This window comes from Phyllopteryx taeniolatus, chromosome 10, assembly GCF_024500385.1.
Source record: "Phyllopteryx taeniolatus isolate TA_2022b chromosome 10, UOR_Ptae_1.2, whole genome shotgun sequence".
Lineage (NCBI taxonomy): Eukaryota > Metazoa > Chordata > Actinopteri > Syngnathiformes > Syngnathidae > Phyllopteryx > Phyllopteryx taeniolatus.
Window position 1 is genome coordinate 22,429,896 of NC_084511.1, and position 22,242 is coordinate 22,452,137.

General features: G+C 39.6%; 1 protein-coding gene across 3 annotated transcripts; it reads left to right on the plus strand.

Annotated features, from left to right (window-relative positions):
- The first annotated feature begins 279 nt into the window (after window positions 1–279).
- On the plus strand, window positions 280–20,414 carry sesn4 (sestrin 4). Of its 3 annotated transcripts, none has more exons than XR_009790491.1 (9): window positions 280–481; window positions 8,960–9,157; window positions 9,903–10,085; window positions 11,411–11,659; window positions 12,131–12,245; window positions 12,442–12,566; window positions 13,480–13,646; window positions 13,715–13,876; window positions 15,784–20,414. XR_009790491.1 is itself a non-coding variant. In XM_061787825.1 (9 exons), exons 1-9 carry the CDS (start codon window positions 416–418, stop codon window positions 15,871–15,873), a joined length of 1,338 nt encoding a protein of 445 aa, XP_061643809.1. In that variant the 5' UTR covers window positions 280–415; the 3' UTR covers window positions 15,874–20,414. The 3 variants fall into 3 exon arrangements, 2 of the variants coding, with proteins under 2 accessions (XP_061643809.1, XP_061643810.1); XM_061787825.1 differs by having other exon boundaries at window positions 13,732–13,876; XM_061787826.1 differs by having other exon boundaries at window positions 12,167–12,245; window positions 13,732–13,876.
- Window positions 20,415–22,242: the final 1,828 nt, after the last annotated feature.

Sequence of the window (22,242 nt, forward strand, 5' to 3'; positions counted from 1 at the left end):
AGAATGGTTCTCCAGTACAATCTGTATTTATTTATAGCGTACATTTAAAAACAGGACTGAAAATTCATTTAAAACACAGAGGATACAAAATCAAGCAGCATTATAGAAGATAAAAACCATAAAAAATATAAAACGCAAATCTCGTCCGTGCCCTCTTCGCTGTGATTGGCCAGTGTGTTACCGGAAGCGCCAACTCGCCCGCCCCTACTTTGCTGTGATTGGCTACACTGTTACTGTCTGTTAATTGTCCCGCTGGCAGCTTTCGACTGTGCTCAGTCGTCATAAGTGTACCGGTGCATTGGAGCGGCGTATACGGCCAGCGGTCCTCCTCCTCCGCCTTTTGTTGCAAGCAGCACCCGGCAAGGGACCCACAAGACACAGCCGCATCCATGTAATTTCCACACTGGGCTGGAAAATGATCATCTGTACAAATACAATGGAGTACCAACTCAGAAGCCAGTGCCAAAGAGTCCAGAAACAGGTAGGCGAAACCGGCTAACTTACGGGGGCATAACGGCTAACTAAACACCATAGCGGGGTTTCATTCATTTTTCCCCCCAGAGGGTTCAAAACCATAATCTTACATTTTATACATGTTTTTATTTTATTTTTGCACGCCACTCCGTTAACCGAATTGTTAGTCAACTCGCTGACGTCAGTTTTAAGCTGCTAACTTTTCCGTAAAAGTACTTTGTTAGAAAACGAAAACAAATCTTATTAACCTTAACAAAACTTTCTATCGGTGAGGAATTATGTTTACATATAAAGCCACATTTTGTGAATATTAGAAAGGCCATCAAAAACAACTTTCTGAGTGGTTCCTTTACAGTGAAGCCACTTTTTCGTCACTCTTTTTTAATACATGTCGGGTTTAGGTAACTTCATTGCGGGGACTACCGTTGACAATTTATTATTATTGTCATTATTTATTTATGTATTTATTTAATTAATTTTATTTATTTATCCATCCATCCATCCACAAATAATGACATGAAGGCTCCCCATGTGTGGCACAAAGTGCATCATTGACTTTGATTGTGTGGTTGAAATGGATTCAGTACAAGGTGACTGTAGGTGGAGGATGACGAAGGCCAGAGATTTGGGTAGAAAAATGTCAAGCGAAGACATGCAATGCAGTAACAGCCTCAGCAAAATGCCGACAAATTAGCATTTTAATCCGAATCGATTAATGCTCTGGGCCCCCTTTTTTTCTACATTGTTTTGCTTTTTGCAGCTCAACAAGGACTGCCAATCAAACTTGTTTTTCTCCTCTGCCGCTGCGGTTCGCATTGCTACCGACAAGGGGGCGCCGTCTCAAGTAGTCAAAAAAAAAAAATGGGGGGGGGGGGGGGGGAGCGGTGGCGAGAGAGAGGAGAGTCATGTTTGCTGCAGAAAAAAATGGAGCTAAACAGGCAGGATTGTGAGAGCAGCAAAGCATTCGCTGGAAAAACAGCACTTTTCGCCATCAAATGTGATCACTTACAGCATATTTAAAGCACCCACTGGCGAATGTATACTGATTTAAGACTAAAAACATTTAGAATTGTGGAACTCATGTTTACAGGGTTCAATTGCAAAGTTTTTTTCCTTCATCTTCAGCACACAGTGTTGTTTGTCTTACACCTCCTCCTCCTTTCCCTTCTTTTCCTGTAGCCTCGATGGAAAGCAGTTTGCATTTATTCGATATCCTCGATATCCAGTGTAAGGTCCATGTATTAGTGTGCTCTTTTGTCCTCAGAACTAAGACAATTCAGTGCACTAGTAGAACAACTGTCTTACTAGTTATATATTTATTTTCCACGACTGATATTTCTGCACGCTACGTTACACGTGAACCAAAATTGTACTAGTTGACATTGATGCACTACTAGTGAAGCACTAGATGTTCACTAGTAGAATTTAATAATGTCTCTAGTAAGGATGTGGACTAAATGCTGAAATGACTTCCCATAAATTCCATATCCTTTGTATGCATCTCAAAGCCCATGTACTAGTATAGTCTTTGTCCTCACGAGTAAGACAATTCAGCACACTAGTAGAAAGACTGTCTTGCTCGTAAAAAAAAAAAAAAAAAATCCACGACTGTATGACATTCCTGCACACTAGTAGGACAACTTTGGCATACTAGTAGGACAACTAGGCAAAACTGCACTGGTTGACTTGCACACTACTAGTTAAGTGCTAGATGTTGATTTGTAGAATCTTTTACTGCTATTAGTAGCACACAGTTATGAACTACTGCACAGATAAGCCTCACCAGAAATATTTAGTTGTCTACTTTTATGCAAAAGTTGTCTTACGAGTGAGAATAAAGAGCATACTAGTACATGGACCTTGAGCTGTATATCATTGATAGCGAATAAATGCTCAAACGGCTTTCCAGTTTGACTGTACTAGAAAGCCAAAAGTGGCACTGATACCATGCTTACTCATGAGTTTTCCCCAAAAAATTCAGCAAAAGTCGATAAGAGTATAGGTGGTTAAAAATATCGATTCATCAATGCATTGCAATTCTTCCCCTCACAATAAAATATCGATTCAGCAAATCCTCTGAATGAATTCACCTCCTGGCCAGTAGGAGGGCGTTTTACATGTGATTCACGTATGGATGGAAGCCGCACTCGTCCAAACAACAACAAACTGGTGACTAAGGCCTAGTACTGGTAAAGATTTTTCCATTCATATATATATATATATATATATATACACGATAATCTCATAAGATTTAAGATTGTCTGGCGTTTGACGTGCTTGGTAGGGAAGGGGCAAAATCGGCACAAAAGCAGGCCAATTTTCTTTGTGTGCAACGGGCCTAAAGCAAGCAGCTACGGAAGAAGCAGTGTCACGTGAGCGACTCCTACTTTTAAACCTGACGTTTGGGGTCATTTTGGATTCCCCTGTAACATTTGGAAAACGGGAAATGGACAAAAGACACTCGAACCACGATACGCAATACCAACACCAAATGACAAAAACACATCATACTGTAAGTCGCCATCCCAAAGCTGTACACAGAGTTAAGACAGTGGTTTTGGAGTCGTTGGCAGAAAGAGCAACTGACCCCTAAGTATGTAACTATCTCTTCTCATTTCATTTCATTTCTAACGATTGGGAATCGGTGTCAAATGATCTGCAGACTAGAGCCCTGCACGGAAGCCACAAAGGGAGCAATATAACAAACTCGTTGACGGAGGCAATAAATGAATGGGGTTTGATGAAGAAAGTACCGGCAATTGTCACAGTGTCGCACATGCTACTTGATTAAGAATGACTTAAAAACCGAGCAAATAATAACAGCAACCCCAAACCTAATAAGTAAAGAAATATTGTTTAAGTATATATGCACTATACTTTTTCAATATCGAGCTGTCATCTTGATTACTTTTGTACTCCATATCCACAAATAAGTTATTGTGCCCATTTTTTAAATTTTTATTACAATTTCCAAGAGGAAATAAACATTAAGTTTACATGCACTTTACCTTTTCAGTGTGTGAATTTTCATTTTCGGATGTTTCAGTGCTTTAAAAATGTGACGTGACATATGACATATTTTTATATGGCATGAAAAATAAATATTTCAAAATTTGCTTGTAATTATTTGTGTATTTCTACTTCTTACTGAATCGATATTGGAGCATTTAAATCAATCAAGAATCAAAATTCTTATCAATGCTCAGCCCAGCGATAGTGTATTATACATAGATATCAGGAAAATGGAGAGGGAAAAAAATGCAAACCCTTTGTTTACACAGGCTGTAACAGCAGCCTGTGGGTGAAAAAATAAACAGCGTGTGAGGGGGCAATACCGTTTATATTTATTGAACTGCAGTTGACCAAGAGTCCTCATGAGGCCTTGACTCGGTCCAGATCTGAAGGTAGAAGGGTTTTCTGATTTTGGGGCTTGATATTGAGGGGGTGTTTTATACCCAATAGCATATTATACACAAGAAATTACGGTAGTTGTTCTACAAGTGCGCCTTAGTCATTCTACTAATGCGTTGAATTCTCTTACTAGTGAGGACAAAGAGCGTACTAGTACATAGACATTAAAAGCTGGATATCAAGGATGTGGAATAAATAAAATAAACTGCTTTATCGAAAGGCTAAATCCACATTTTTTGGGGGGAGTGAAAGTCATGTTTACAGGGTTCAATAACAGATCTGCTTCCAAGTTGCCTCTTTTTCTCTCTTTTTTTAATTTTTTACCCTGCAGCACAGTGTGTTTGTTTGTTTTGGTCGCTCTCCTCCCCTTCCCCTTCTTTTTCTTCTTGTGTCCTCTCGCCTCTTTGCCTTGTTTTGCGCTTCTCCTCGTCTCAGTTCAGGTTGCAAAGCCAAAAGCAGCCTGGGCCGCCCGTGTGTTTCCGGATGAATTAATGCTCGGCGCATGATTGGGACGCAATCGGCATGCAGATTGAATGTCGTGCTCCTGTATCTGTGACCTACAAGCACACACTCGCACACACACACACTCACACACACACACACACACATACACACACGCCTCAAGATGTCACATGTACCCCCCCCCCCCCCCCCCCCCGAACCCCAGGAAGCCATTTTGTTGTTTTTGTTCTTTGTGTGACATATTAATCTCATCCATCATATTCCTCTTTGTCTCCTTTTTATTTTAGCTCCCATGGATGATGATGTCACACTTGTGTTTTTTCATATCATTTCTGCTTATAGCAGAGCTCCCTGATCAATAAGCAAACAACCTTGCTGCACCTTCTTTGTTTTTGACTGTCAAATGATAGCTATCTTTTTTGCATATGTTTTTGCCCCACAACACACACCGGCCAAGGAAAATCTGTAAAGCTGTACCATAAAGGGAATTATTAGAGGGGATCCTCGGTTTATGGCTGTCCAAATGGTGCTGTGCCACTTTTGGCCTACTAGTATGCAATTCAACCTTACTGGAAAACCACTGTGCTGCACTAGTAACACCATTAGGTCCTCTATCAGTCTGGAAAGGGTTATAAAAGCTATTTTCTAAAGCTTTAGGATTCCAGCAAACCATAGGAAAAGCCATTATACTCACATGGAGAAAACCTGGAACAGGGGTGAACTTTCGCAGGACAGGCCGACCTACAAAAATTATCCTAAGAAAACAGCAATGACTCATCCAGGAGGCCACAAAGGAACTCAGGACAACTTCTCAAGAACTGCAGGCCTCCCTTGCCTCAGTTAAGTTCAGTGTTCATAACACAACAAAAAGGAAGAGACTCTCCAAAATTGGCATCTATGGCAGAGTTTCAAGGCAAAAACCACTGCTGACCAAAAAGAACATAAAGGCTTGAAAATGGATGGATTATATGGACTCACGAGATGAAAGTTGAGGTTTTTGGAAGGTGTGTGTCTCGTTACATCTGGCGTAAATGTAGCACAGCATTTCAGAAAAAGAACATCATACCAACAGTCAAACATGGTGGTGGTAGTGTGATGGTCTTTGGTTGCTTTTCTCCTTCAGGACCTGGACAATTTGCTGTAATTGATGGAACCATGAATTCTGGTCTTTAACAGAAATTCCGGAAGTAGAATGTTCAGCCATCAGTTTGTAACCTCAAGCTCAATCGCACTTGGATTCTGCAGCAGAATAACGATCCAAAACACACCAGAAAGTCAGGTTCTGAATGGCTTACAAAAGCAAAATGAAGGTTATGGAGTGGCCTAGTCAAATTCCAGTCTTGAATACGATTTTTTAATTATTATTATTTTTTCTCCCCTGAAATTAAATCACAATTTTGAAAACAGCATTTAAGTTCACTTGGGTTATATTTACATTTGTTTGGGGACCTTAAACATTAAAGTGGAGGAAACTATGCAAAAATATAAGAATTTTAGAAGGGGGCCACAGCACTTTATGTCAACACCAAGACCACCAAAAGAAAGATTACTCTCTTCTTCCACATTTTGGGGGTGGCTGAAGCAGCCCTAAAATAAATCCCAGAACCCCGAAAATTTGAGATTATTATGATTATTATTTTGTTTTTAACTGTCATTTATGAACAACCTAGAATAGTGTAAAACCATACAGTACTTGGTTGTCACGTAATACTTTAACAACAAAAATACAGCATCTCAAAAATTAGCTTTTGTGTCATGTACTGTACATGTGAGAATATTAAAGCCGAGGTGCCACTGAATTGCTTATTGACTGGCATAGGCATTTCTAGCCTGAGTTTGGGCGTGCTGAATTGCCCGTAGGAGTGAATGTGAGTGTGAATGGTTGTTTGTTTATGTGTGCCCTGCGATTGGCTGGCAACCAGTCCAGGGTGTACCCCGCCTCCTGCCCGAAGATAGCTGGGATAGGCTCCAGCACTCGCTAGTGAGGATAAGCGGCTCAGAAAATGGGTGGATGGATGAATCCCAGAACCCCTAAAACTCTTATCCTAGAATTGCCACTGGTAATCAGAATTCAAAATAGGCTAGTTTCACCCTAATCGCTGTCTCTGAAGAAAACAACTGAGAAAACGGTCTTTTTATGAAAAGAGACACATCAAGCAGATCAGTGACTTTGACGCCAAGCTCAAACATCTGAACATATAACAACACTTGTAGTTATTAGCTTTGTGTGTCTCTGTGTGTACTGTAGTTACTGTAGTTATTAGCTTACTGTGTACTGCAGTTATTAGTTTTGTGTCTGTGTGTAATGTGCTAATTAGTTTTGTGTCTGTTTACTGTCATTGCTGTAGATATTAGCTGTGTGTGTGTGTGCTGTAGTTGTTGTAGTTACAGTATATGCTTTGTGTCTTTGTGTACTCTACGTATTTGTGTGTCTGTGTGTACTGTAGTTGCCGTAGTTATTAGCATTTGTGTACACAAAAGACTTCACGGTCATGCCCTATCTATTTCACCGTTTACTGCACTGAACAAAAATGTGCTTTGTAATAGCTCACATCATCTCCTAAATGATGATGTATTCCTTTGTGCTATCTGCCCACACTCGCTGCTTCTTTTCCCTCCTTTTCATGTGGGTGTTTTTTTTTTCTTTTTTGTTTTTTTCTTTTTTTTTCCATGTGGGTGGACAATAAGGTGTGTGTCTCTCCTTATCAAGACTGCTGCTGTTTGCACCTTTTCTTGTTTATTGTCAGCCAATACCCATGAAGCAGTGTCTTTGTGTCTCTGTCTGTACCCCCCCCCCCCAAAATATCCATTCCAGCCCACCCCAAACGTTGTTTTCTTAATAAAATTTCCACTCTACACTATTGTACAGTAGTAACATTTGGTCTCCACATAAACTGCAAAAAAATTGAGCAAAAAAAAACCCCACAACTGTACCTAAAGTATTGTCCTTCCTTGTTCTTCATTTGTGAGATTTATTGGCATTTGAGAAACCAACTTGATGCCGCATTACCGCCACGTACTGATATTGTCCTTCCACTGAAAGGAAACCAATGTGAATTGATGGTGGCTGGACATTGTGAATTTTGCTGCTGCCATCTCGCGGTGGGAGTCTCAAATTTTCGCTTGTATCTTAAGACAACGCCACTTGTATTGCAAGGCACCACTCTAATTATGTGTAACAAACATCCATCCATCCATGTTAATGTTAACATATAATGTGATGGGCCATAGACGGGCTAAATGAAACTAGCATAGATGTTACGATAATAACAAAACTTCAAACAACTGCTACTTTAACACACAAGGAGCAGCGACGCAGAAGTTCTTGCTCTTTATTTATGTGCTGCCTCTCTTCCAGGAAAGCGAAGTACTGCCCCACTTTTGTGGCGCAATGCGGTACTACACTAGAGGTGCGCAGCTTTAAATTTGGACTTGCCTGTATACTGTAAAAACCCATAAAAACAATTGCTTAAAAATCCACAAGATAACAGGGGTGCCAAAGATGAACCATGATATTGCAATGTATGCTCATCACAATTACCGATTACTCTATACATATGATTCATTGTCAAACACAAAAGAGAGGAAATCATTTAGCCTGTCATATTAAAGACTGTTTTAAGTTTTGCTTTCATGCTTTTGCTAAAGTCAGCTGTGGTTCCTCTTCCTGTCAGAGTTGCCCAGACATGCGTGTAAAATAACATCACAAATTTCCTCATTGGTTTCCCCCCGAGACAGCCATGATGACAAATACATTTATTTCCCCAGTCAGCAAATAATGTAACCTTGTTCATCTTTCTATGCCAAGTAGCAGTTGTTTGAAGGTCTAAAATTACATCAGTGCTAATTTACATTCGCCAGTCTTTCGGTTTTAGCATATATTATCATTAAGCTAGCAGAATTTGGTAGACGAAATTGCATGGTTTGGTTGGTATATTAAATGTACACCGTTTAATTCATTTTAGCTTATGTGTTTTTTACAGTAAATTTCAACTGGGAGTGACAAATAATGGCTTGAAGCAAGCGCGCTTTGCCTCATATTTGGAGAACTTGCGAGTCTTTTCATTTCCTCCAAGTGACGTTTATACAAGTAGAAATAGTCTCCTGTTTCTTGACAGCAACATTGTGAGAACAGGCGCTCAAAAGTGTCTTTTAATCGGTTCAAGTACGTTTTAATCAATTTAAATGTGTTTAAAGCATGTGGGTGGTGTAAAACTATTAAAGCATATTTTTTTGTATGGTCTCCTTACAAGGTGGTTGAAAAGTAACTAGGCATTACAATACACATAACACCTACAACACATTTATAGAATTAAAAAGATACATGTTCATTATTACATGGGGAAAATAAAGGTAAATCTTCAACTGAAGCACTTGTAGCATATTATGATGTTCATATTGCCATTATGGGAATCTGGGAAATAAGAAATTAGACAATAAAAAAAATGCATTTATCATCTGTTTAATTTCTAATGCATAGTTACTTTTCACCCACCCTGTATTTACAGATTTTCACCTATAGCAGGTGGGTCTGTAACATATTCCCGCAATAAACGGGGGTTATCTTTTTATATAGTGTACATCTGGTTTCCACTGGTGATTGTTTGGTCAGGTAATGGTGAACAAGGAGAAGGAGTGCGTGTCTCTGGTGTTGATGAAGGCCGTGTTGGGCCGGGGGAACGTGGACGCCATAACGCAGCAGATGGCCTCGCACCCGCAGTACTTGGAGAGCTTCCTGCGAGCGCAGCACTACATCCTGCACATGGACGGACCCCTGCCGCTCCCCTGCCGCCATTACATCGCCATCATGGTGAGTGGCTGCCCATTTTAAAAAAAATATAATACAATAAATGCTATAATTTTTTGGGAGAATATAGTCCCAAATTTTTAGAGAATAAAGGCGTCTTCCAGAATAAAAGGCCAGTGCATTGAGATACAAGTTTATTTTTAGTATCTTGTTAGTTATATCTCAAATCATCTTTCGCCATTGAAGTGAATGGAAATGCCATTAATCACCTCCAGCCTCCACAAAAATTAGTTTTTTTTGTTAAGGAAAACAGCACTCTATGATATTGTACTTGATAAAAACAATAATATAATGTATATCAGTGTGATAAGCAGATAATTAATAATTAGATAGAACGGAAAGAATTATAGTTTGTACATCATGATTAGTTCATTGCGACTGGGCCTCGGAGGAGGGCAGTTATAATACAGTTATACTGTATTATACTCATACAAATGTATGAGTTTCACTCAACTAGTTTAAGTGACTCGGTAAGACGATAAATAATATCCCTGTCAGTATTTATATTGTCTGTCTACATGTTGATTCACTGTTTGTGTTCAAATATCCATTGCTTAAAGTAAATACATCATTTAAAATACTCTTAAGTTGGGTCTCTCGTATCTCAAGGTGCCACTGTAGTAAGAGAATAAGTTGTCACTTGTATCTTTTGAAATTCACACGTTAAAATATAACTTTCTTGACATTTTTGTTGTTGAGTTTTAATTTAGGAATTTAAAATTTGTTTTATTTATTTTTTATTTTTTAGGCAGCCGCGCGCCACCACTGCAACTATTTGGTGTACCTGCACTCGGCCCAGTTCCTGAGGCTGGGTGGTGACCCTGTGTGGCTGCAGGGCTTGGAGGCGGCGCCTCCGCGTCTGCGCCTGCTCGACCACATCAACAAGGTGCTCGCTCACCAGCCCTGGCTCGCCGCCTGCTCGCACATCAAGGTAAGAAAAAAAAGACATTGACCTTAATTAGGGTACAGTGAACATTAGTTTACAGTTCATCTTTGCCCCACCCGCCCCTCACGACCCCCGCTATATCGCAGATTTTTAAGATATAATTTCCCGATGTTTTTTTTTTTTTTTTATTATTATAAAATGGTGCCTTGAGATATGGGTTTAATTCGTTCGATCTAAAATTATTGTTCCCCTCTGGAATGAATGGCAATGCAATTAATACATTCCCCAACACCAAAATTGTTTTTCTTTGTTTTAAACAAGACAAAAATGCTCTCACCAGTATTGTAAGGTATAAAAACATACAGTAACAACATTTGCTCTCCACATAATCTGCAAACACTGAAAATTAAGGCACAAACATGACTGGACAGAATGTAGTCTCCTTCCTGGTTCTTCTTCTGAGGGTAGTTGGCAATGATGCATTAGCGCCACCAATTGCTGTAGTCCTTCCACTGCAAGGAAACCAAAGTGAATTGACAGTGGCCAGATTTTGTCACGTTTGCCACCGCCATCTAGCGGTGGGCTTCTGAAGCGCACTTGCATCTAAAATTTTTGCTCATATCGCGAGACAAAAAAATTGTCCAAGCAGACTCTTGTATCTAAAAAAAAAACAAAAAAAAAAAACACACAAGTCAAGGCACAACTGTATAGGCAAGTCGCAATTTAGAGTTGCTTGCTTTCAGTGTAGTGCCAGATTGCGCCACAACATGCTGGGCAGCACTGAGCTGAGTAATTAAGAGAAAGAAGAAAAATCAGATAAAGAAGTTCCCCTACTAAGTTGCACTAATAGTCGTTGATTTTGTTTACATTGTGGGGGACAAATGTTAATAAGTGATTTATTTTTGCTGTTACATATTCATCCCAAAAGGACTATTTTTTATTTTTTATTTTGTTAAATTGTCAAACATTTTATCTTTTATTAAAATGTATTAAGGGTTGTGTTTAAAGGGCCACTTTCTCCAGGTTTTGAATAATGTTGTCATTTGCTTTTTCTTTTTATCAAATGGGTGAAAATGTTTTTTTTTTTTAAATAAATATTATTTCAAGGCCATGTTGCTCCACCGTAGTTCAACATTTACGGTTGTCAGCCCTGACTGTTTTCCGACTAGATTGGGGAGGAAATCTTTCTTAACACATCCCACACCACAGGTTAATTGCGCAGGATAATCTTTCAGAGACATCCAATAATCGGGCCATTGCTCTATTTGATTGAAAGTGGGGAAAAATGCTCAACTACGGCCAGATTATCGGTTTATCTGTCCTGTTGTAAACTCTCCTCTAACAACCACGCCTGACTTGTGTTCCTCCAGACGCTGCTGAAGTGTGGCGAGCAGTGCTGGTCACTGGCCGAGCTGGTTCAGGCCGTGGTGATTCTGGCCCACTGCCACTCGCTCTGCAGCTTTGTGTTCGGCTCCAACGCCGACTCTGTGCACATGGTGCCCCAGACCAAGTCTCCCAACGGTACTCCGCCGGCATTCTGCGCCTTTGATGCTGCTAATGGCAACCCCAACGGCCCTCAGTCATTCGACAACACCGCTGAGCAAAATACACGAAGACTGGTAAAAATATATATATATATATATATATACATGATGGTTGTTGTCATGATTATGCTCAAATGCAAAAGTGATATACAGGTGCATCTCAACAAATTACAATTTTGTGGAAAATGTAATTTACAGTGAACCAAGCCCTCCCGCGAATAGCGAAACCCCCGTGAATAATTGATGACCCACTCAAAGCAATTTGTAATTGCATTACAGATGTCACAGGATAGGGGCAAAACACTTCGACTGGTATTCCATTTGGATTGATTTACTTACTGTGTGGTCTGTAACAACTTGCACAATGACTAGTTAGCTAAGCATCAACACCATGCATCTACCATGACACAACTATGAACCAATGTGACATAAACAGCTGGATTCAGCAGTTAAATTATTCAACACAACAAACCGCCTTCACATAAGTTTGAACAATAGAATTAGCTAGCTTACTAGCCTAATTGACACCTTGTGTTTGTTTGTCAGTCTGTGGACTCGAGTAGTGACGTGTTGTGTCTGAAGGAGAGGATCCACCGATCCCAGGAGGAGCGAGATAAGCGAGAAGAGCGTCTGCTGCACTCTCAGACACTCCAGCAAGCTGGTGAGCCATGTGAATGCTCTCCTTCACTCCACACCTTTGCTCAACCTCTCTACTTGTTGGCTTTTAATTTTTATTTATTTTTTAATTTTTTTATTATTATTTTTTTTTAATATATAAATAGTCTCTCCTCTGCCTCTTTTACTTGCAGGGATTGACTGTATTTTTTTATTTTTTATTATTTGTTTATTTTTTTCAGATGTTGATGAAGGAGACGAGCTGATCTACTTTGCGGACCCGTCGCGCTTTGTCACGGACCCCGATTTTTATTACCAGGAGTTCGCCCGCAGGGACGAGGACCACTTCCAAGTATTTCGTGTTCAGGTAAGTCGCCTTGAACAAGAGTGGAAATGGAAGGCCGTAACCATAGCAACTGTTGCACACACACGGGTAGGTAGGTGGATAGAGCTCCATTTTGTTGCATAGCATATCTAAATGTTACTTGAACAATGGTATCTTGACATTACTGCTAGCCATTTTCACAAGAGTTCCCAATATTGTCAGCTGTTTTAGAGCATTTTTGATATTTCAAGACTTACAGAATATTCTGTTCTCTGACTAAAAAAAAGCACCAAAACTACCAAAAAGAGTTTTTTTACTAGCTTTTTCCGTTCTTAAGTAAATACAAAATGGGTCGGTTTTCTGATGAAAAGCATAGAAAACAACCTTGTTTATGAAAAGAAACATGTCAAGCAGAACAGGGATTTTGGTGGTAATATTTTTTACTTTTGTGACACCTTTAACTATAATACAACAAGGACAAGACTGAGAAAGGGCTTTTGATGGCAAAATGATCATTTATTTACAGATATACCTGTTGGCACTTCTCCCTCATAATTGACGTGACAAGCTGAGATTGACCGCCAAATCTTTATCTTCTACTCAAAAGCTGTGCTGATCTCAAATCCAAACCGATGAATCGCTGCCATCTACTGGCATTTCTTTGTCATTACAGTTATGTAGAAGCTTGAATTTCACAGACAAGCTGGGCGAGACCCTCTTCCACACACACCTGTTTAAAAACGTACTTGACAAATACAGTATGTACGTCGGTGCTGGTAAATAGTTGGATTCCAGTTGACGAATATACTGTGAATGTCCACGGCAGTGAATGAGTTATTTACAGTTACAAAGTATTTTATACTTGGTTACATCCCACCACTGGACATAAAGCAGAAATGAGCCTGTGACGAGTCAAATATTTGTCTGACAGTGACGAATTTTTGTGGTGGCGCAGGACTACTCGTGGGAGGACCACGGCTTCTCCTTAGTCAACCGCTTGTACTCTGACATCGGTCACCTTCTGGACGACCGCTTTCGAAGCGTCACCGCCCTCTCGTCTGTGCACAGCCCCGACCTGAAGAGGGCCATCTGGAACTACATCCACTGCATCCTGGGAATACGGTCAGCCTTAATCCTCACACATAAGCATCCATTGTTCTCGTGTAAACGTTCAGCGAATGCATGGATAGTTTGTCTGTGGTGGCAGTTACGACGATTACGACTACGGGGAAGTGAACCAGCTTCTGGAGCGAGATTTGAAGCTGTACATTAAGGCGGTAGCGTGTTTCCCCGACCCCAGCAAAGCACCAACGTGTCCGCTCGGCTGGGCTCCACTTACAACTTCAGAGCGGGTGAGTGGCAGTCAGATTGAGGCTTGCAAATTGAGACACTCTCGCCTCTTTTTGTTTTGGTCCTTCTATAACTTCTATACTGATGTTTTTCGGCTTTCCCCAATTTTCCCACAATTGCACATTTTACCTCCTCCTTCCGCAGTTCTCGACAGATTCAAACCATCCTAACCATGCTGGGAACTGTTTACTACGTTCCAATTATTCCCTGCTTTTTCCGAATTCCACACTTCACAATGACATTACCGATCCATCCCTCCATTTTCTGAGCCGCTTCTCCTCACTAGGGTCGCGGGCGTGCTGGAGCCTATCCCAGCTGTCATCGGGCGGAAGGCGGGGTATACCCTGAACTGGTTGCTAGCCAATCGCAGTGACATTACCTAATTTTAAAGAGATTTTACATCTTTCACTCATCCTTCCACATTTTTGCACATTTCTTAACTGATTCAAACCATTCCAACTTTTAAACTCTTTTCACTCATTCAGGACACAAACGAAACTATTTATCACATTAAAAAAATACCCCAATTTCACAAAACAAGAAGAGACATTTTACATATTTTCTTTATAGTTCTCCTCCTCCTACATTTCATGAACAAAATTCAAATCATTCAAACTTTAAAATATTTAGGTCATCTGCGGAACTATCACATTCCCGCCAAATGCCTCATTTCCACAATAAAACTTAATAAAGACATATTTTACATATTTACATCCTCCTCCCACATTTCATCACCAATTGAAACCATTCCAACGTAAAAAAAATTCAGTTCATTCAGGATATCTTGGGAACTATTTATCACATGCACCAAATTCCCACATTTTCACATAAAAATTCTCAAATGAAGATTAATTTTACTTACTTATCACCACCTTCCACATTTCTCGACCAATTCAAACCATCCTATTAAAAACGTACACCTCAGTCGGAACAACGGTTATTGTTTTGGATTTTCTATTATAATTAGTTTTTATTTTTTTACTTTTTGTATTGAGTTAGTTTGTATAGCAGGTTTGTTAGTTTTTATTAGTTTGCCCGTTTTTGCACATATGCAAGTTTCTACCACATTCTAATTTGAGATGTACATGCATTTTCAACATTCCCCAAATTCCCAATTTTTTAATTTTTTTAAAAAATTTTTTTACACATTTTCCATGACAGCATTCTCAAATTAATGCAGACATTTAACATATTGACATCCCCCTTCCACATTTCTTTAGTAATTCCAACTTCCAACTGTATAGCTCATTCAGGATATATCCATAATTCTTATCACATGCTGACATTTTTCAATAAAATTCAAAGCGAAAAGCTATTTTACGTATTTACATCCTCCTTCCATCTTTTTCGACCAATTCAGACCACTACGTCTTTGTGTTCAGCTCATTCAAGACATCCTGGGAACGAATGTTTCCTACCCTTTTTGAATATTAACTTGATCCTTTCCCCATTTCTCGGCTGAGTTAACCAATTCCATCTTCAAATTATTCAGTTCATTCATCAGCGGAACTATTTATCACAATCCTCAAAAGATATTTGGCCTCCTCCTTGAACATTTCTTAACCGATGCAAACCGTTCCAGCTTCAAAATGTTCAACTCCTTCAGGACACCTTTGTAAATATTTGCTACATTTCAATGATTCCTCCTTTTTTTTAGAATTCAAACTAAAAGACATTTAAAATATTGACCTGCTCCTTTGACATGTCAAGTAACGAGACTAATTCAAACCATTCCAACTTCAAGTATCTCATGCTGCTTTTCAACAATTCAATTAGCATATGCGTTCAGTGTCAGCTCTTCTGTAGTCACACACAATTTCTACTACACAAATTGCATTCTGTATTTCCTGTATAATTTCGGTGTTTAATGTCCACATCCTTGTTGTAATAATCTTGTGCCTTTCCCCAGATACACGTGAATTTGCTCATCATGGAGGCACGTCTGCAAGCGGAGCTCCTTTACGCCCTGAGAGCCATCACTCAGTACATGATCGCCTGAGAGCCTCCGGCAAGCGCACTCCGAATTTCTTGTCCCTTCGCCATCGAGGTACACGAGAGACGTCCACTGACGCCATGACGAGTTTCCGGCGACATTATCAAGAGCGCAGACCTGCTCTTTTTTCAGATGTATTCAAACCAGAGCGTGCCACACCCACTCCTCATCCCCCTCATTATGTGCAATCCCAACAAGACTTACTACACGGACAAATTTGGGGATATTCAGCTTTGGGGTGAAATTTGAGGATGAAACTAAAATGCACTTTAACCTTTACGGGTGAACTCTGTAAGCCTGTGAACGTGCGACTATTGAATGTTTCAGTACGTCTTGCACCACTTGCTGTAACCTCCTCCTCTAACGAGGAGCTGAACGATCTGTCACAGAAGCCGCGCATGAAGATGACAAATTGTATCTCAACACAGCACACCACACACATAACGATTCCGTTGCACTGCAGATGTCGAATCCAGTCCTCCGAGACAGAAGGCTCATGTGATCTAATGGTAACAGCCGGGAAACAAAAGATGCAATATAGAAGAGGACACACGAAAGGGGGGAACGATAGTGGTCTTGGGACTATTTTAAATCCTACACTGAAAAAATCCTGGACACTGCGTGACGCTAAATGTGAAATCTGGTCCTCCCTTTCTGAGGTCCACTGGACTTTGCCTTTGGGGTAGGACACGTTTTTTATTCATACCCGTTTCCTTGTTCCTCAGTCAGGTCACGTCTTGATTGGCTACATTCTGATTAACGTCACAATTCACAGAGTCATAACTGAGGAGTCATCGGCTTGATTTGATTGGGCTGGTTGGTATCGGCCGATATTTAGCATTTTATGCTGAGCGGCTTTAATGTCATAATTCTCCGATCCGACCAATGACGTCATTGATCGACTCCGCTAAAGACATTTACTCCGCGTCGCCGCATGCACAGTGTATTTGAATCCAAAAGCTAGTTTATTTTTAGCCTTGTCGCGTGTCTTTTGACGTAGTACTGTAAATATCTCATGGCCAAAAAAAACAACGTAATGCCCGGATCAGACTACAAGACAAATTGCTCTTTCAAGATTGCACTGTCAGACTACTGCAATAAAATCTTGTGCTCCGCATCCCGTTTTTTACGATCATTGGGCTTTATCTTGTCAACTCAAATGCGACCGGATACACTCGTTACCGTGGCGATGACAAGAAGAGTGGATCTCGCTGACTGTTTTATAAAAACAAAATGGGGGGGGAAACGTGTGTTGGTGGTCACCGGTGCTCAGGACAGGAGAGGACGTTCGTTGAAGGCTTGCTTGAGGTATGTTCCCGTACTTTTAATACGAAACGGCTCGCAAGCAGGCAATCAAATGTTATGTAGCCTCGCAAGCTACTGCTAGCACGAACGGTTGGACGTAAACATGCTGCCGTTCTGTCGAATCATGCTCTAAAGTTTCGGTGTGGGTGAAGTAATTTAATGACAGTAAGTTAGCGCCCATTATTTCTGTCATGTTGTAATGTTGGTTTGACCTGACTGATTAGAATACACGATCAGACTAGCGCAGTGATTTCCAACCTTTATGGAGCCAAGGAACATATTTTACAATTGAAAAATCTCACGGCACACCAACAAACAAAAATGTTACAAAAAGTGGATACATTATTTAGTGTATTTACTTCCTGCCATCTAATAGAAGACCGTTCATTTGTTCTGTCTGTCACTATGCCTCACTGGCATAAATAGAGGAACAAAGATACATTATTTATTGTAAATAGAATTTTTTTGAGCAATTAAATACACAAGTATATACAGTAAATGAACAGGTAATTTAAATGGACACATTCCTCCATCTTGCGATCGGTTATCGTTTTATTAAACTCGCTGATCGGTGTTCGGCCCCAAAAATCCTGATCGTTTAAAGCCTATATTAAAGACGTTTAATATTTAAGATGGGTGGCCCCGACCCGTTTCAGACCCTATTATTTGGACAAATTCAATCTTAACACACACCAGACCACAGTATAATCCTATAAAACATAAAATAATCTGTTCTTTGTCATCTTTGGTCGGGACTGGGCAAAATCGCAACAAAAACAGCCCGATGATGTGTGTATCAGGCCTTAGAGTATTACAAAGTGTCATCAGCAGGTTGCAACAATTGATGACTAAAGTACATGAGCTATTCTACTGCCCACACGGCTCTTCTCACCAATAATGTTCCATTTTTGCTATTTAAGTGGAGCGTTCAGGGCAAGTTTAAACCGTCACGGTCATTTTTGATGCGTCGACTTGGAGAGCCACTCGGAAATTTGGCCCGTGACAGCTCATTGGGAGACATTTCTAAGTCAAACTTGTCAGCCAATCGAAGACGGGGGTTCCCAGAGTAGCGGATGAACCGAAAAGGTCGAGGAGATCCGTTGAAAAATAATCACCTTATAAGTTTTACTCTAATTTTCACCAGATTTCCTATCGGCGATATCACACAAAAATGTTCCGCAAAACGCCGTTTTTTTTTTTTTTTTTTTCACCTGACGCAATTTCTCCAGATCCCATCATCCAATTCTCAAAATTATTGCTGTGTTGTACTAAGTTTTAAGTGAAACATTCTGGCAAACACAAAATGTCACATTGCTAATCGAATTATTTAAGTTACTTGATTCATCGTTGCAGCCCTAGTAATAATACAGAGAGACTGGAAGAGGCACAGAAAGGCATACAATTCTCATTGTTGTCAAACAGAAAGTTTTGTACTGAAACTTTGAACAGCGCATTCAAAAGTTTACAGAAGGTCAAATTAAGTTCACCGGGGAAGGTTCTCGGCGATTTAGGCTCATCCTGAAATATATCCTAAACTTTTTGTGTGTAGTGTACTGTATGTCATGAACGCTCACTTTATGAGTAGTTGTGTAGGTTTTTTTTATTTTTTCTTCCCCAAAAGTGGACAAGTTGAATGTTCTCCAAGGACAATCCTCATTCAGTGTTGTTTGATGGACCCCTTTTGCATCTCCTGAGCTTTTTGTACAGTAGTTTCTTTTTAAATAAGCACTTATGGAGAGAGAGAAAAAAAAAAAAAAGTTTATATATATTTATAAGAGGAAGCGAGTGGAAAAACACAGACGTGACGCTGGACATTTTCTTATCGTCCGTGTCGAGGGCTTGTTAATCGAAGACCTGCTGAAAAGTTAGTCGTGACTGACTGAAAACACACACAAAAAGAAGTAATAGTAAGCTTGTCCGTGAACGCTTTGTGGTACAAAAAAAAACAAATGAAGAAGCTGAGCCATCGACACGATGATTGTCCTTGTTTGCCTTGCTCGTTGATGTTTTTGTGCTGTATCGAAACAAAGTCCGTGGTACCGTTTGTGAAGCAGAACAAGGTGCGAAGTTGTTGTTTTTTATGATTGTTTGGGATTTTGACAGGTTTTGTACACGAGAGCTGTTGTTGTTGTTGTTGTGCTATGAAGGGATTAGCGTTAGTATGTTTGATATAGGACAGTGGTTCTCAAACTGGAGTCTGAAAAATAATTTGCAATATATTATGTGGTATCATTTAAAAAAAGTTTATTCCTAAATATGGGGATGAATGCCTGCATAAAAAATAGTTCTTTATCCTGACAGGATAAGTCTTTGTAAAGATTCAGTTTTTTTAAAAATTAACTGAATTTTCTCATAACATTTCAAATAGTTTCTCTAATATATATATATATATATATATATATATTACAACTTGAGCTTGGAAAAATACCATTTTATTCTCACAAGTTTGCCTTTTTATCCTGACAAAATGTATTTTGTTTTTATAAAGATGACGACTTTTTTGGGTGGGGAAATGAAACTAGTCTCATAACCTTTAACTGTTTTATTACTCTCATCTTTCAAAAATACAAATATTGTAAGATTGACTTTTTTCCAATTTAAAAAAAAATAAATAAATAAAAAAAAATAAAAAATAAATAAAAAGTTTTGTTCAGATGACCTTTCACTCAAAATGTTTTTAATTTATTATCATATTACGCAGTTGTTGTTGTTTTTAAAATAGGCAACTTCTTAATTCTTATGGCATTTAGGAGTACACAAGGTAATTGTTGAAATTGTTAGTCCTTGGAAAATGTACTCTCCTAGATCCGAACAGTTTGAGAACCTCTGTCATAGGAATAGAACCAGAAGTGCTTTTCTCTCCCACAAATGATAGCACAGGTGCCTTCAGAACAAAAGTGGAGCGTTTCTGATGACTACCGTTGGCTGCACGTAGAGCTCGGGCTAAAGGGGAAGAAAAAAAAAAAAAGACTCAATGTGTCATTTGTGGCTTTTTTTCCTTCTTCTTCTTCTTGGGTAACATTTCCCGTTTGGAGATTACCCCTGCAAAAGCCCCGGGAACTCGGCAAAAAAATAAATACATTTAAAACACGGATGTTGCAACGATTCCAACGTGAAAGCTACTGGAAGACGTCAACAACAACTAAGAAATGAACACTCGGAAAAGCCAACAAGAAAACCAATTGAAAGGGGAAAAAAAATGGGAAGTCATGTTTTCTATAAAGACGCTTTAAGAAAGAAAACAGTTTCCTGCATTTTTTTGTTTGTTTTGTTTGTGGCTGCCACCTTGTTTGAGAAGATGCTTGCTCGGGGAGTCAACAAGCTGCCAAAGACAGACGGGATCAGTGATTCGACGTATTGGCAGCCTAAAAGTAACATTTTCCTCTCACGATCCAAAAAAATAAAAAGATCACGCACCCAAACACTCGCATACACACAGAAAGACCACATCAAAACAACAAAAAATACACACCCAAAAAAAAGAAAACACAAAAAAGCTCGTGCACAAATAAATGCCAAAACCATTACACACACACACACACTTAACAAAAAGCACAAACAAAAAAAGAACCCCCAAAAACTTGTGCAGCAAAAAACTTGCACAATCAACAACTCACACAAGTAAACTCACATGCACAAAAAATGCATTCAAAAACACTCACCCAAATGAACACCCCCCCCCCCAAAACAAATTACACACACATGCAGCAAAAAACTTCGACCATAAAAAACTCGTATACAAGTAAATTCACTTGTACCCAAGAAAAAGAAAACATACACACGCACAAAACACACACACAAATGAACACGCCCCCCCCCCCCCCCCACCAAAAACTTACACATACCAAAAAAACTCACATGTAGAAAAACACACCAAAAATCTCACACACACCAAAACACCCCCAAAAAAAACACACACGAATCCTCACACACTTAAAAAAAAAAAAAAAAAACACTAAAAAAACCTACTTTTAAAAACACACTTTTTGGGTTGGGTACAAGTGAGAGTTGTTTTGGTGAATGTGAGAGACTTTGTTGAGTGATTATTGTATTTTTTTGTAAGACTTTTTTTGTGTGTGTATATGAGTTTTGGGGTGCGTGTGAAAGAGGTCGAGTGAGAGCTGTTTTTTTAAATTTATTTTATTTCAGTGTTTTGTGGTGCAAGATTTTTTCGTGGCGTAAGTATGTTTTTGTGTGAGTGATTTGTGGGTGCACGTGAGGGTTTCTTTTTAAGTGTGAGAGGTTTTTGGGGCGAGAGATGCTTTTGGGTATGTAAAAGTTTTAAAGATGACTTAGAATTTTTGTGTGAGTGAGACTTATTTTATGTTTTGGGGGTCATACACAAAGGCTCGTTCAGTTTCTGTCGCACTTCCTGTTTTTTGATTGGCATGGTTTCTATTTCTGCCATTGAGCAACAGCGCCCCTCAGTGGCGAAACGACACAAGTGTCCAAGATCTGATTGTGGCCAAGTGCTGTCCACAACATGCTTCCGCCACACTGGAAGGACACGGACCAGATTCGGACCCGAACCTCAGAAGTGTGATCCAGACGTGCTAGCCACTGACCCACTACTGAATTTGAAATTCCATCACTTTTTGTTTAGTATCCAAATCAAACTTAATATTGACCCCCCCCCAGCCCCTCCCCCCCCAAAATAAACTATTAAATTTATTTTTAACATTGGCAAACTGTGCTATAAATGTTATGGTTTTTAAAATGTAATTAAATTTGGATGCAAAAAATGTTGTTACACTGGGGGGGAAACAAGTAATTTTTGGTTGCACGATTTAAATAAGGTAAAAGGACTTTTTTGGTGTAGAATGTGAAATCATAATGACTGATACATGAAATTTCATTATTTTTACTGTAAATTTTGACAAAAAATATAACATTTTCTATGCTGAATTTAAGAACAGTGGCCGAGTGGTTAGCACATCTGCCTCACAATTCTGAGGACCGGGGTTCAAATCCCAGCCTCGCCTGTGTGGAGTTTGCATGTTGTCCCCGTTGCCTGCGTGGGTTTTCTCCGGGCACTCCGGTTTCCGCCCACATCCCAAAGACATGCATGGT